Source organism: Liolophura sinensis, chromosome 7 (genome assembly GCF_032854445.1).
Source record: "Liolophura sinensis isolate JHLJ2023 chromosome 7, CUHK_Ljap_v2, whole genome shotgun sequence".
In the NCBI taxonomy this organism is placed as follows: domain Eukaryota; kingdom Metazoa; phylum Mollusca; class Polyplacophora; order Chitonida; family Chitonidae; genus Liolophura; species Liolophura sinensis.
This window is the reverse complement of record NC_088301.1, coordinates 22091967-22107248: the sequence shown is the minus strand read 5'-3', so window position 1 is coordinate 22107248 and position 15282 is coordinate 22091967. Positions and strand designations below refer to the sequence as shown.

The 15282-nt window shown below is 39.2% G+C and overlaps 1 protein-coding gene across 1 annotated transcript in view; it reads right to left on the bottom strand.

Annotated features, from left to right (window-relative positions):
* The window catches only part of LOC135469783 (structural maintenance of chromosomes protein 6-like), a 46794-nt gene that overhangs the window by 22893 nt on the left and 8619 nt on the right, over positions 1 to 15282 (bottom strand). Inside the window, 11 exon segments of the mRNA XM_064748379.1 lie at positions 1713 to 1796; positions 3683 to 3709; positions 4254 to 4429; positions 5218 to 5396; positions 7901 to 8065; positions 8536 to 8624; positions 10085 to 10231; positions 12137 to 12217; positions 12663 to 12800; positions 13771 to 13872; positions 14092 to 14234. Of these exon segments, the coding sequence (XP_064604449.1) occupies positions 1713 to 1796; positions 3683 to 3709; positions 4254 to 4429; positions 5218 to 5396; positions 7901 to 8065; positions 8536 to 8624; positions 10085 to 10231; positions 12137 to 12217; positions 12663 to 12800; positions 13771 to 13872; positions 14092 to 14234 (1331 nt within the window).

Sequence of the window (15282 nt, the reverse complement as noted above, 5' to 3'; positions counted from 1 at the left end):
ATAAAGAAGCTTACATTTCAGAATGTTTGGCAGGGCTCAATACTAAGGATTTTAAGGTTGCCCAGTACCCTGTCTTTGAGGTTGCCCGGCACGGAATTTGATTGCTCGGACAGTTCTGTCTATATATTTTCATTGAAATATTGATAGACTTATTTTCCCAACATGGTATTCAATCAAATATCCAATGAAAAAAAAAATTAACACACTAAATTTTTGTTAAATTTTAAAACAGATATGTACATTTTCAATGTATAATGTACATAAATGATCAATAAACATATGATTAGCTTTTAAAAAATTTAATTTCAGTAGAAGGAGCTGAGAACAACTCTTGAATTTTCTTCCATAGCTGGCTAACATCAAAGATAAAGTTCTTAAGTGGTCAAGCTTTCTTGTGCAAGTGACCATGTACCTAAATAACATGAACCAGGTAACAAAGATCTCCTATATATTTCACCTGAACCAATGCAGCTCACTGAAAATATGAAATTTTATAAAAGCGTTAATCAAAGTGTGATGTTTACATTTATCTCAAAAAGTATTTAATATATTCCCTTTCTGAGGGCATAGCCTGGGTAGAAAAAACCCAGTAAGTGGATTTCCAAACAAATAGTCCCCTTGAATAGGAAATTAGTCATCTAAAAATGCGTCCAGAACAAATAAGCACTTCAAGACTGTTGAAAATGAACAGTATATGGTGTTTCTAAAAGGCCATATCCCACAAACCACTTAGAATTTGGAGCTATACCTTGGCAAACCTTCCTCATATATGCTAAGGTATGTTTAAGAATTTTTTCAAAATAATCCAATGGGGCCACTACAACAGCTGGCTGAAATGACCCTATTATATTTTGATTGCCATGCACAAGAACAACTTCAGCTTTCTTAATTCAATCCAAAAGACATGAAAAAGAAGTTGTCTTTTAAGTGCATGTGAGCGCGGATCTCATTGAGAACGGCTCCATTGAGTTGGAGTGCGCAAATGTGCGGTGATTTGTTTGAGAGTCAGCAATGGACTTAGTGTTATGATGAATGTCAGAATTTCAAACTAGCACACTGAGTCCATCTAGATGGACTATGCTCGTGTATGCTCCAGGCCTCGTGTTAGACAGGTACATGTAACACAGCATATGCAGTGCTGGTGCCAGGGAAGACTGAAGTTTGCCCATCAAAATTTTACTTTCAGCACTAAAATATTCTGAATTTGATTTTGTCAATTTAAATTAAACGTACAAAAAGGCATTTGTTTATAAGATGGTTCTGGCTATTGTTGTCTCAGTTTGGGCAACATGTGGTTTGCAATCTAATGCCCTGTCATCACTGAGAGGTCAACACGTGGGGGGTTATCCACCTGGAATCAGCCATAAAGCTGATTATCCAGACTGGGTGTTTGAACGAAGATACCAGATGCAAGGAGAGTTGGGTTCAGGGTTAGTACCAGTTTTTTAATGAGGACAGATTTGCTTTAACATGGGAGAGTGGGAGCAACAGAGCAGTGTATGGTAAATCGGGACATGTCTCTGTTTACTTGTCAGAATGTTTACAGTGTAGTTTACATTTCAAAAATTCCAACACAGGTGAACCAAAACTACACTGTTACATTATCATATGCATTATCATATGCATTATCACACATGCATATGCACCCACATGTACTGGCTGATCAACATTCTTGTCCTTGCACATATAGATACATGTATGCGTGCGGTTACCTGATCAATTAGACAGTTAAGAATGACTGGATCATCTGTATCTACTAAATGCAGGGCTGTTTGGTAACGGTCACTGACTGCCCTCTGTAACAAGATCAAACAGAACAGGTACATTATCATTATGTAACAAGATCAAGTAGGGAGGGCACATTATTCTACCCTGCTTTTAGTTGTGGGCCGTGTGCAAATATACATGTACGCATTAAATAGACATGACCTTTCAGACAACTTCAACACACCGGCCAGGACGTTTACCTCCCGAAATAATATGACTCCAGGTTGTTCACTGTTACAAATAAAAGAATTTGAGTTTGTTCACTTGGTAAATTACTTTTATGATTTATATCAACGTGAACTTCCGGAATTTCCTTCAGTGATAAAAGTGTCATTTCGCACAGTTTTTAGACATCACTTTAGTTTTTAGATTTTTTATATTTTACATCGAGAGGCCATGCCGTTGAAAAAAAGAAACATTTGTTTCAAGACCTTCCAATCTGAGCTTAGCGGTATGACGTCATAATATATGCACAGTGAACTTTTACATTTCTATGTCCTGAAATAATAAAACACGACATCATACATACGCAGCTTTGACATATCTAGGTCAACTGCGAGTAGGAGGGGGTAAAACAGAATAGCAGCATGAAATACATGTATGCAGATTTGGCACATTTTCTTCATTTTTAGGTAGAATAGACTTTAACACCTTTCTCTTGGTATTCGTTGTGTAACTCGATAGCGCTGAACCTTGTTTCGTATCTCATCAAATCTCTCGGGTTACACAACAAATACCTCCATGGCGGTGTTAAACCCTTAATCATTAGGTAAAATATCAGCCACGGAGGGCATATTATCATTATGTAATGAGATCAGCCACGGAGAGCACATTATCATTATGTAACAAGATCAGTCACGGAGGGCACATTATCATTATGTAACGAGATCGATCACAGCACGCACATTATTACTACATTAAACACACAAAGAGCAGGCACATTATCACTTTGTAACAAGATTAAGCAGGGCAGGAATATTATCATTATCAAAATTAACCACTGGTGACACATTATCATTAAGGAATGACATCAAACAGAACAGGCTTATCACTCCCACGTAATGATCCCGTGTAACATCAAAGCCTGCAGGAAAGTTAAGATTCAATACTGACACCAGTAATATCATCTCATCTTACGAAATAGATCCAAAGCTAACAAGTCATGACTGTAATAAACCCCCTTTTTAGTTTAAGCGGAACCAGCACCTAAGGGTTTAAGCAACCATTCCGTCAATATTCAACTGGTAACATGACGGCAGAGTATATAAAATATGCCTAATTAGATTCTGATTGAATTGTTTGATTGTTTGTTTTATGCCGTACTCAATATCTAATTAGAGCCGCAGCAGTACAAGTAGCAGCTACTAGATCTGACTTTAGACTGTGACAAAAACTTTCAAATACAGTTTTCAATAGTCTTTCTACCAGTGCTTCACACTTCATGTTGACACTTTCTTTCTCGTAAAACCATCAAGAAGAACCTGGACGTGACACAATTTTTCAGTGGCACACATGATGAAATCAAGCCATTCTCACCCCAGGGTCACAGCCTAATCCTGGACTTTAAGACAAAATTTTAATTATTAAATTTAGTAAGTTCCTTTCCCCTATTTTAGCTGAAATTTATTGCACAATAACATACCAAAAATGTACACGTCAAGCAATATTTTGAGCTTGTTACACTGGAAATACTAATTTTAATGTCATTTAAAATTTTTACACAAGTCTAAGACGCTTTGTGATCCCAGGGCCTGGAGTTTAGCCATTCTGAAAAATATTTCCAATAGTGCAAAAGCTGATGATTTAAAAAGAAAATTTCCCTGTGCTTATCTCTTCTTGAACAACACTTTTGTAAATAGAGGATAACAGTACTGCAAACAAACATCATCTCAGGTAAAAAAAATTTCCAACTCACGTATTTTGACACATCATGCATTTGGTTCTGCAAAGAAAAATTCAAGATATATAAAGAACACACACTATACACTGCAGCACAGTGCCCATAAAACTCATCTTCATAGACCACTGTAGTATATATTTATCTGATACGCTTGTGGTTTAACTCCACACTCTCCACACTACGGAGTCATAAATCTTTGAGCACATACAATACAACACTGTACAAATTTCATGCGCTTGACACCACATCAATTCGTATATTTGGCCACTCTCCTCAGGCAGAGGGGTTAATAGCCTTCTGTCAACTACCCCTGCTGAAAGAGCACAAATCTGACTCACATGGCTAATGAGCATAATCCAGAATGACTAATGGAAACAACTAACCACTTTTCTTCCAGTCAGGGCGAAAGTTCATCGCTAACGTGCCAAAGGCACTCCAGTTTCCTCCACCGATAAAACTGACTGCCATCATATAAGTGAAAACTTCTTGAGTATGGCGTTAAATAACATTCAAATAAACATGACAGAAGCTTTCTTATTTGCTTTTTTTTTCCTTTACCAACCTGAAATTCTTAAAAAGCACTGACCTTGAATTTCCTGACGATAATGGAGGGTCTTCTCCCCTCTGGACAAACCCTGTGAAAGATTTGTTCCAAAACAGCCTCATCACTGTGGTTGTCACAGCAGTAAGAGTGGATTAGCGACTTCAAACAGCTCTCCATGCTTAGTGCCCACGCCGGGTCCTTTAGTTTGAAACAAGCACCTGTAAACACAATAACTGTGGACATCAGCAAACCTGGATTACAATTTTACTTTGCAATCTACTTTTTGCAAGGTGGCTAAAACATTTTTTTCATAATGTTGATATATATATATATATATATACCAGGATTATATCCATAAATTTTCACAATTCCCCCCCCCCCCTCCCCTAACAAATAAGCCGCCACTACAAAATCAAAAAATTTAATAAATAAAAATAAAATTGAAAATCCACCTTTTTATTTTGCCCTGATCTTGATATTTTTATGATCTTCCTGTTTTTCAAGGTTTTGCGATCAAGCGAATTTCTTCAACAGAAATAAATTGATGGAAGAGTCCACATTTTCCACAAATTAAACTATTTTAAAGTTTTACTTTTATTGACATAATCTCCTCCAAAATTCAAACAAAATTTATTCTGCCAATACAACAACAATATACACTGGAGAAGTCTAATAATCACTATTACAGAGAAAAGCTATGTTCTATTAACAGTATTTACGATGATTTCATAATTGAAAACTGTAAAATTTGTAAATGCTTAGCATGTGTTGGGAAATCAATTTTGGAACGCAAGAAGATTGAACTCAATGCCAAAAAGTGACTTTAGTTTAATCCCATCTGATTTTTTTGTCACATTTGATCATTTGGAAAAATTGTTTTTGAAGGACAGCACAATACATCGCACACAATGATCTATTTTCACAACCAAATGTATCAGAGAAAACAGAAAATTGTACCAGAAGTAATGTCTGCTCTAAGAAATATGAATGTCTCTGATTCACTTACCCACTGGACCCCTTGGACGGTGTTTAAACTTCCCCTTCCGGTCAGCCTCATCGATAAGATTCATAGCTGCGGGCACCCAGCTTCCAAATCGCTTGAGTTGGTCTGTTCTGGCGCCCTCCAGGGTCTGCTTGTAGCGCACCTTCTCCGTGATCCCTCGCTGGAGCGTCCTCTCTTCCTCACTATGACATACAGAGATAAGACAGATGTCTAGCTCAATTCTCACGATGTGTACTGCAAATGTTAGGGACATTTACAATGTCATGCGATCTCATGAATTTTAAACCTAATGTTTAGCCCAAAACCAAACTTTTTTGAAACAGCTAAAAATGATACTTTAGATGCCAACACTTAAGTTATTCCGATAAGAAATTAATCAAACTTGTCAAAAACCATTTCACGTTTTTACAAAAACTAAACATTAGGTGAAATACAGTAAGTTACAATCAGAGATCATTGCTGTGGAAGTGGAGAAGATCTTTTATCCATCTCTCCAGTGATTCTAATTAAAATCTAACATCGCCACAAGACTTAAGAGCGTCTAACAAGAAGGTAGCCCAGGTTGTCAAAATGTTTGATATTTTGAGCTCTTCGGAGTGATGACTTCAATAAAAATTTAGGTCATCTAATATGATCTAAAGGTGTGAAATGTATAAGATTCCATTTAGAAATATGGCAACACAACATGGAAGTGGATAAAATATAACACACAATCATTTATGTTTCTGCAATGATCAATACTTGCACGATTTAATTTATTTATTTGATTGGTCTTTTTATTTATTTATTTATTTGATTGGTGTTTATTTATTTATCTGATTGGTGTTTTACGCCGTACTCAAGAATTTTCACTTTTATGACGATGGCCAGCATTATTGTGGGAAGAATCCTGGCAGAGCCTGGGGGAATCCATGACCATCTGCTGGTTGCTGCCGGACCTTCCCACTTAAGGCCGGGGGATGCATGATTCAAAGTCAACTTTGTGATGACCAGGGCTCAATTTGAGGTCGTCATTTTTATTCTGAGTTCTTAAATACAGAGTGAATGACCAAACATTTTGACCCTTGTAGCTTGTCCCAGCGACTGAGTTCTATAGTACGGTATATGACCTAAAGTTTCGCCCTGGGACTCGGACAGTGTATCCCAGGATTCAACGTGTTGATTGTGGCTGTTACTGACTGAGCGCTGCAGGAGAGCATCAGGGGTGATCAATGGATTATACTGACAGTTCAGGAATGTAATAAACAAGCTCACGCTTCCCTGAGCAGTTAGTCTTTGCTCCTACCACCAACAGTTTTTCTCAGTTTTAATTATAAAGATTTTACTACATACCCTTTGCATCAGGTTGATTGTTTTATTATCATTACTTAGTTTGTGATAAATGGGAATTTGGGAGAAAACTTTATGGAGATTAAGCGTGACTACCCAGTACCTTCACCAGTGAGGGGTATCATGTCAAATATTCGTTTTTAAACAGCAGCACTCTCTGTATGCAAAGTTGTAGAAGAATTGAGCACACCGCAAATAAACACTTGTTAACTAGGCCTACCAGCAGCTGAGATGAAGATGTCTGATTGCAATCAAAGCAACGCTTACACACGTGCGTTTGCACTGCTGCAGCTAAACATTCCTTGTTCATTCAGGCATAATTTGAAAGACTGTCACCTCAAGATTCGCCCACATTTTGTAAACATGAATACTTAATTTACTGAATCAAGTCCCCTCAGATAAAATTTTAGTCACACAGACTGGTTTTATCTACATGTAGATACAAGCCACTTACTATCACAGGACTGAAAATTTCAGCTGGTGAAAGGCAAAACAATAACCAAATAATAACCATATAAAACAAAACAATTGTTTATAAGTCAGTGGTGGCGTTGTGGCAAGTCCTAATGTGATAACAATTCAAACAAATCCTGTCTCCCCATATAACGGACTCACACACAGTGCTACAGAAAAGGTTGTAAAAGTAAATCGTGGCAGTTTTCAGAAACCTCGGGTCGAGTATGTTTTCTTTGTTTAATGGGAGGTTCCTGATATAAAAACGCACAAAAAGGAACTCTTCTGCAATAGGAGGACAGTTCTGATTGTAAGGAAATAAAATGTGTGTGTAGACTGACCTACTAAACTGGAATTACATGGACACAGGAAGCTGATGACATATATTTCTCCGTAAAATTGGCTTTTAGCTGAAATACATTTGTACACATATTCTTCGCATAATGAGAGTTCTCAGCAGACAACTGTTCACCACATAACGGTGTGTTATGGAGGTGACTAAACCCAAATAATTGGTTCATCTACATCGTATGTTTCTTGTTTGGCGTGGTCATGCTTTGCGACAGTGTTTGGAAGTTTCCCATACATGTCGCCTGTCTTAATACTTTCTTGGATTCCATTCACGTTTATTTTTGGAGATCCACATGTAAGCCTACTAATCGAGAGACCTGCACACCTCACAGTCAGTGACTTGACCCCATGTGGTGAGGATTAGCAACCAGAGCTACGATTAGCAACCAGAGCTGCAGGGTAACGAAATGAGCCGAGAGCTCATCACTCTTATCTGTCACTTTACCACCAACTCCGAGCATGTGAAAGTTAATGACAGTAACTCACATGTGAAACTTTAGGTGATTTACAGTACCTGGAAAAATTCCGTAATATTTTCAAATATGTAGAGTACCTGAGTTTAAAGCCATCCTCTTTGTGTTTGGATACAGCCGCCCGGAACTGCCTTAACTGGTGGTCAGTGGTTTGCCTCTGGGCCTCATATGTCTGTAGCTTTTGCTCCAAACTGCGGATGCTCTCTTCTCGTGCACGCCGCTCTGACTCATAATCGTGCTGTGCCCTGAAACAGTCACAGGTGTCATGTTTTATGATCGTGTTGTGCCTTTAACTGTCACAGGTGTCATGATTTCTGATCCTGCTGTGTCCTAAAATAGTCATAGGTGTCATGATTTATGATCGTGTTGTGCTCTGAAAAAGTAACATATGTGATAATGCAAATTTATTTGACTGGTGTCTTACACTGTACTGAAAAACATTTCACTGATACAACACGGACTAATTCATAGTCGAGCTGCATCACAGAGGTCAACCACACGCTCCAGGATGGCAGATGCAAGTTTTTAGTAGGACAATATAACATGCAAGTTGAATCGATGAATAAAAGGGAAAACAAAACACTGGTGAAAGTAGTAGCACGCAGCCTGAAATGCAAATGTTACTTATAATGGTGGTAAGGTTAATCCAAAGCCACAGACCTTACCAGAGGTGCTAAGCAACCTTTGCTGCCACAGACAGGTGGGATATATTTACGTGTTTCGAATTTCTTCCATCCTCTCCAAGGTTTGGTCGCGATCTTTCTTTATGTTCCTTAATTCGCCTTCTGTTCTCCTCAAATCCATCTGAAAAAGCAGGCAAATCTCTATCCATAACGCTGTTAAGATGCTACACGTTAGCCTTTTACTACGTACGTTTATCATAAACTGATCCCAAACACAAAGTTTTTCTGACAAGACACACTCATGCATATAGATTTCTGAAGAGAGCTGAGTAGTTAATTCTTTCTAGTTATAAAGTGAGGGTCTTGTACAGATATACATGTACATTTTACAGAGAGATGACTTTCTACACAGTAATCAGCCTGTCAAGGAAATACTACCTTCTCTGTTTAAAGCTTTGAATAAAACTTTCAACCTTAATGTTTTAATGCAAATAAAAGGATTTTTATTTGTTAACTTGGTGGATTTGCTTTTCTTTTGTCTGTGTACTGATTTCTGAGGGAAAATGAACCAACAAACACTGCAACAAAGGTGTTAAACCATTAAAGAGCTACTTCAGTTCTAAGAGAATCCAGGCAGCAAGAGTAAAATGATATGATGCCTACCTTATGGAACAGAGCTAAAACCTCGGTTTAAAAATATTTACGATGAATAACACTAAAAAAACCCAAGAAGTGAAGTGTCTTCAGAAAGCAAATCTTCGGCAGTTTTTGTAAAATTTTCCTGATGTAACGTACTAATATTCCTCATGTGCCATGACTCAGGCAGATGAGACGTCGGGTAAGACATTTAAGAGTGGAAAGAGTGGTCTCCTTTACCTCTGAGGTTCATGAAAGTGGGCCTTGAAAACTACACCTGATTAAACAGAGTGGCCTGCCTTACTTAAGGGGTTTATGAAAGTGGGCCTTGAAAACTACACCTGATTAACCAGAGTGGCCTGCCTTACTTGAGGGGTTTATGAAAGTGGGCCTTGAAAACTACACCTGATTAACCAGAGTGGCCTGCCTTACTTGAGGGGTTTATGAAAGTGGGCCTTGAAAACTACACACATTTAACCAGAGTGGTCTCTCTTACCCGAGGACTTTAAGATAATGGGCCTTAAAAACTACACCTGCTTAATCAGAGTGGACACCATTACCTGAGGGGCTTATAAAAATGGGACGTGAAACTATACCTGTTTAACCAGAGTGGACACCTTTACATGTACCTGAGGTTTATGAAAGTGGGTCTTGAAAACTACACCTGTTTAACCAGAGAGGCCTGCCTTACCTCTGAGGTTTATGAAAGTGAGCCTTGAAAACTACACCTGATTAACCAGAGTGGCCTGCCCAGGGGTTAATGAGAGTGGGCCTTGAAAACTACACCTGTTTAACCAGAGTGGACACCCATACCTGAGGGGTTTATGAAAGTGGGACTTGAAAACTACACCTGTTTAACCAGAGTGGTCTGGCTTACTTGAGGGGTTTATTAAAGCAGGCCCTGAAAACTATCCCCGTTTAACCAGAGTGGTCTCTCTTACCAGAAGGCTTTAAGAAAGTGGGCTTTGCAAACTACACCCGCTTAACCAGAGTGGTCTCTGTTACCTGAGCTTTTCTGTGCTCATCCTTTTTCTCTGTGACATGGTTTTTTCCTCCCAACAGGATGGGCTTAAGGGCATTTGCCTCCTGCCCAAGCTTCTTTAGTTCTTCCTGGACAGTCTTATGGCGCTCCATACAACTGTCAAGCTTCTCCTGCAAACAATTACACCATCATATATTGTAAATCACCAAACTTCTATAAACAATCATATCGGCCAAAAATCAACCTTCCAAAAATCAACAACCACAACCATAATTTCTTACATTTTTCACAACTAATTATGCCATCAAATTATCAAGCCTTTCCTTGATAACAAGCCAACAATCATAAACCATGAAACTTCTACAAACTTAGATTTAGTAGCCAATGCTATCCAAGACCTCGCCTGAAGGAGACACATGAATGCAAAACATTCACGCTCAATACATGAGGTACTTTATGTTTAAATTTATGTTAATTAATATTCACACACAGGATCCCCCTAAAAGTTCAGTTATGGATTAAAATAAATGATGGCTGAGTAAAACCCTCTCTGCGGAAACACTTTATCATTGTGGAAAGACAAACACACCCTTAGCCCACGCTACAACCCACGGTTTCTACGCGTATCTTTTTTTTGAATAGCAGGGCAAGGTTCTGTTTTAAGTGCTAAACTCCTAATTGCTGGCACACGATGTGCAGGTTCAGTTCAGACTGTAGGAAATTCCCAGGTTCCTTGCTCTCATTGTGACAATAAGTGGTACTCCAAGGGTTGTTCATCTGTTTCACATTTAAGGAGGACCACCCCTCTTCCACCAATTTGGAATGCAAGTCTGAAGGTAAGCTAGCAATTTGCCCAAGGACAGTGGTTTATCTCTGGTTTTCTCCAACCATAATAAAACTGACCACCAACCATTGTACAACTAAAAATTTCTGAATACGATGTTCAAAAAACAAATAAGAAAAGAATCTAATACCCACTGATCAGTTCATAGGGTCACTAAATATTTGTGTGGCTTACAAGTTACTTTTGCCTCATTTTGATAATAACTAAACTACATACATCTACATGGACATTTTAATTTATTTATTTATTTGATGGCCTTTTATGCCGCACTCAAGAATATTTGACTTGCACCACGGCAGCCAGCATTATGGTGGGAGGAAACCGGACAGAGCTCGGGGGATCCCACGACCAACCTCAGGCTGCTGGCACACCTTCCCACGTACAACTGGAGAGGAAGCCAGCATGAGCTGGACTTTAACTCACAGCTACCACATTGGTGAGAGGCTCCTGGGTCACTATGCTGTGCTTGCGCCCTAACCAACTGAGCCATGGAGGCCCCTGTAAATGGACATCTTGTATCTGGAGAGTTACTCAATCTGAAGTCAATGAACTCTTGGTCCAGCGACCCAGAGTCATCAAACATTTCTCAAAGACCTTTAAAATCTTTCTGATGAGATGATATAAGTGAATGTTTGTTTGATGGGTTCAATCAAATGTTTTCTCCATCTCGTCTCTCCTACTAATGCCAACTACATTCCCATAATTGCATTTACCATCCGCAATATCCTGGAAATGGTAGTCATCCCTAAGGCATGCCCCTCTTGTTTAAAGCTTTCACCTCAGACTTTTTAATCAAGGCTCACCAAGGTCCACGCGACGGAAACAAGGGACATAGAGTTTTTTTGACATTGCTGTTGTTCTAAGGATAGCGTGACAGCGGAGCTCTTGTAGCTTGTAGACATTGTCTCTTATGTGCGTAACTCTTTCATCCCGAATTAGTGACAAACAGTGACCTCAGCCTCCCTGCTAATTTCCTCACAATCAATCATGTTCTTTATACGACATCTTACTTTTGCCAGTTCTGGTTTGATGATGACACACCCCCACTTTAACCAATGAACGTTGAGCGCTGATTGGCTAACACTGATTACATCACTGTCTACTTGTATCAGAATATGAGGGTTATTTCGACAGACCATACAACCGCCTGTAGGTTAGGACGGTCTGATATGGAAAGACTACAGGCAATATAAGAATTAACACTTTCACAGTGTTAGCCGAACCAACTTACCCCAGCTTCAGTCACTTTGGCTACAAATTTGGGCATCCTCCCTTCTTCCTGTCTATGTTCTTTTAAGTGAGGCTCCAAACCCTAAAAAGCACAATAAATCTAAGGAATGAATGAACTGAAGATGCTGAAGATGATTCAAGCCCCTCCAATCTGACAGGTGGTACAAACAATATCTTCAGAGAGATGGTACAAACCCTGACATCTAACAGATGGTACAAAAAGAAAACATCTAACAGATGTAACAAAGCCTAACATCTAACAGATGAAACAAAGCCTAACATCTAACAGATGGTTCAACCTGAAACATCTTACAGATGGTACAAAGCCTAAAATCTAACAGATGGTACAAAGTGTAACATCAAAGAAATGCTACAAAGCCTAACATCTAACAGACGGTACAATCTAAAACATCTAACAGATGGTACAAAGACTAACATACAACAGATGGTACATAGCCTAACATTTAACAGAGAGTACAACATCTAACAGATAGTACAAAGCCTAACATCTCACAGATGGTACAAACCCTTTCTTTCTCCTGCACCAAAGCCCAGGCCATTTCATGCTTGAGGTGCTGTAACTTTTTCTTCAAATTTTCAATGCAAGATAAAGCTTTAAACTTATTCTCCCAGTCCTCCACTTCCTTCTTCAGAGTGGGTATTGTCTGAAATGGTATAAACACTCTTCTTTATAGTAGCACATTAAACCCTAAGCACTCACTCACTCACTCACTCTATATAATAGTACATGTATAAAGCATCTGTAAAATGATATGCGTATGTAGGGGCCTCCGTGGCTCAGTCGATTAGTGCGCTAGCGCAGCATAATGACCCAAGAGCCTATCACCAATGCGGTCGCTGTGAGTTCAAGTCCAGCTCATGCTGGCTTCCTCTCCGGCCATAAGTGGGAAGGTCTGCCAGCAACCTGCAGATGGTCGTGGGTTTCTCCCGAGATCTGCCCGGTTTTCTCCCACCATAATGCTGGCCGCCGTCGTATAAGTGAAATATTCTTGAGTATGGCCTAAAACCCCAATCAAATAAATAAATAAATAATAAATGTGCATACGTATGTATGTTTGGGAGTTTATGTCATACTTAGCCAGTTTTCCGTCAAATAACCACAAGGAGTCATTAGGTGTGTGTACATATACTGTGTCTTCTTGTGGCAGAGTGAGTTCATGTAACCAAAGTGCTGATGCCACTGGAGAATCATGCCTAAGATACCAGACATGACACCCCACCCAGTCATATTATACTGACATCAGGCTAACAGTCCTGTTTCCTTGCTCCAACCTCTTTGTGTTGAGCGCCAAGAAAGACCACAGCAAGTACGACTTTCAGTCTTTGGTATGGCTGGACGTCTTGTTATGATCTTTACTCACCGACTATTGGTACATACGAGTCTGTACCTTCACCCCATTCTCTGCTGAATACACTTTAATAAGTGTCGCAACATAAGAAATTGTTTAAATATATATCCGGTTGATCAGATTCAGTGCTTTTGTTTAACTTTTAATGGTGATGTACATGTATGCACAGCATATTGCTGAAAAACTGATATTGTATCCACCAAAACAGGTACGAGAGATGTCCTCTCAGCACTTTTTTTTATGGGACATCCAACAACCAACTAACCTGTTCCTTTCTCTGTATAATTTCTGATGTGTACTGACGCTGCTCATTCGCTACAGCATAATCACTCTTCATCTGTTCTAACTGGGTGGCCTTCAGGAAGAACTAAAACAAAGGGGAGATAATTAAACACTCTATAGCCTAAGCCAGAGACTTAGATGTTAATACTTATTTCACATTTCCATGCCAAAAGACAAGTTTACATCGTATTATATTCTGCTCCCCACCGCCAAACCCCCACCCCACCCCACAAACTGACCATAGCAGATCCTCACTAACACATGAGGTCCACATAGCTAACAGGTTATAAAAGCTTGCACTTACCTTGTATTTGTCTGTAGCATTCTTTGAGTGGAGGAAGCAGCGACTCGTGTCCTGGTTAAGAATGGCGACAGGGTTGTCCACCTGAATGTTAAACTGGTCCAAGATGTGGTTCAGTTCCTCCCTCTTTGTGGAAACCACTTTACCTAGTAGCAATTGAACCATCAAAAGCAATGAAAGTACACTGACACAGCTGAGGTGAGGAGAACAGAATCGCACCGGCAACAGTCATATACAAGGAGTGCAGAGATAGTGGCAACAAGACAGTGCAGAACTACACCAGGGCCTGCTTGCACAAAAAGATGGTAGCTACAATCAATTGTACATCTACACATGTGCAACTGAATTTACAATTGACTGTAAACACAAGTAAGGAATTGTAACATTTTGAGATCACTCGTACACCAAATCTGACGTTACTCGTACACCAAATTAGACTTAAGGCAAGAATTCAGCCCACACAATTCACCTTGGCTATCGGCAATTGATCGCTTTGCCACGGCAAAAAAAAATGCCAAGGGGTGTACCATTCTAACCTCAAAACTTTGATCACAAAATCTTTGAATCTTGTGTTGTTGAATAAAATTTGATTTAATACAAGTATAAAATGTTGCTTTAGGCATGGAAATAAGTTATCATTATGGCCTTAACGCCTCTACACTATCGGCCAGGGGTTGCCAGTGATGGTCTCAAAACAGTACAATGCTAAGTACAGGGATGAGCCAATTGAAAAATGACGTCATGTGGCGCGAGATCTCAGGAAGGTGACACACTGTGTGGCTGTCAGAATTGAAAGTTTTAGATGCAATGGTGAAGAAAAAGACTGTGGATTGATAGGGAATTGATTGTAATGAATGTAAATTGGCCGACGATGGTTCAGTCCTTTTGACAGTATGCAAAATTTGCCGGGACTTTTACTCTAAGAACTTTTCGCTGAATTCAGGAAACCACGGTTTTGTTTCACAAATTTCCTACAATTTGGTTCGAGGTACCCACGTTATCAAGAAATGTTATGTTTCTGTAAAATTAACCATGTGTCCAAACTGAGAATTCATCGCCAAGCTGTGCAAGGGTCACGGATGACACAGAGCAAAACCTCCGAGGAAACCAGCCTAGAGTCAACGCTGAATTTATGTGTTATCTTAAATATTATTGCTGAGGTAAGTATATTTTTGCCAAAGAATTACTGTTTTG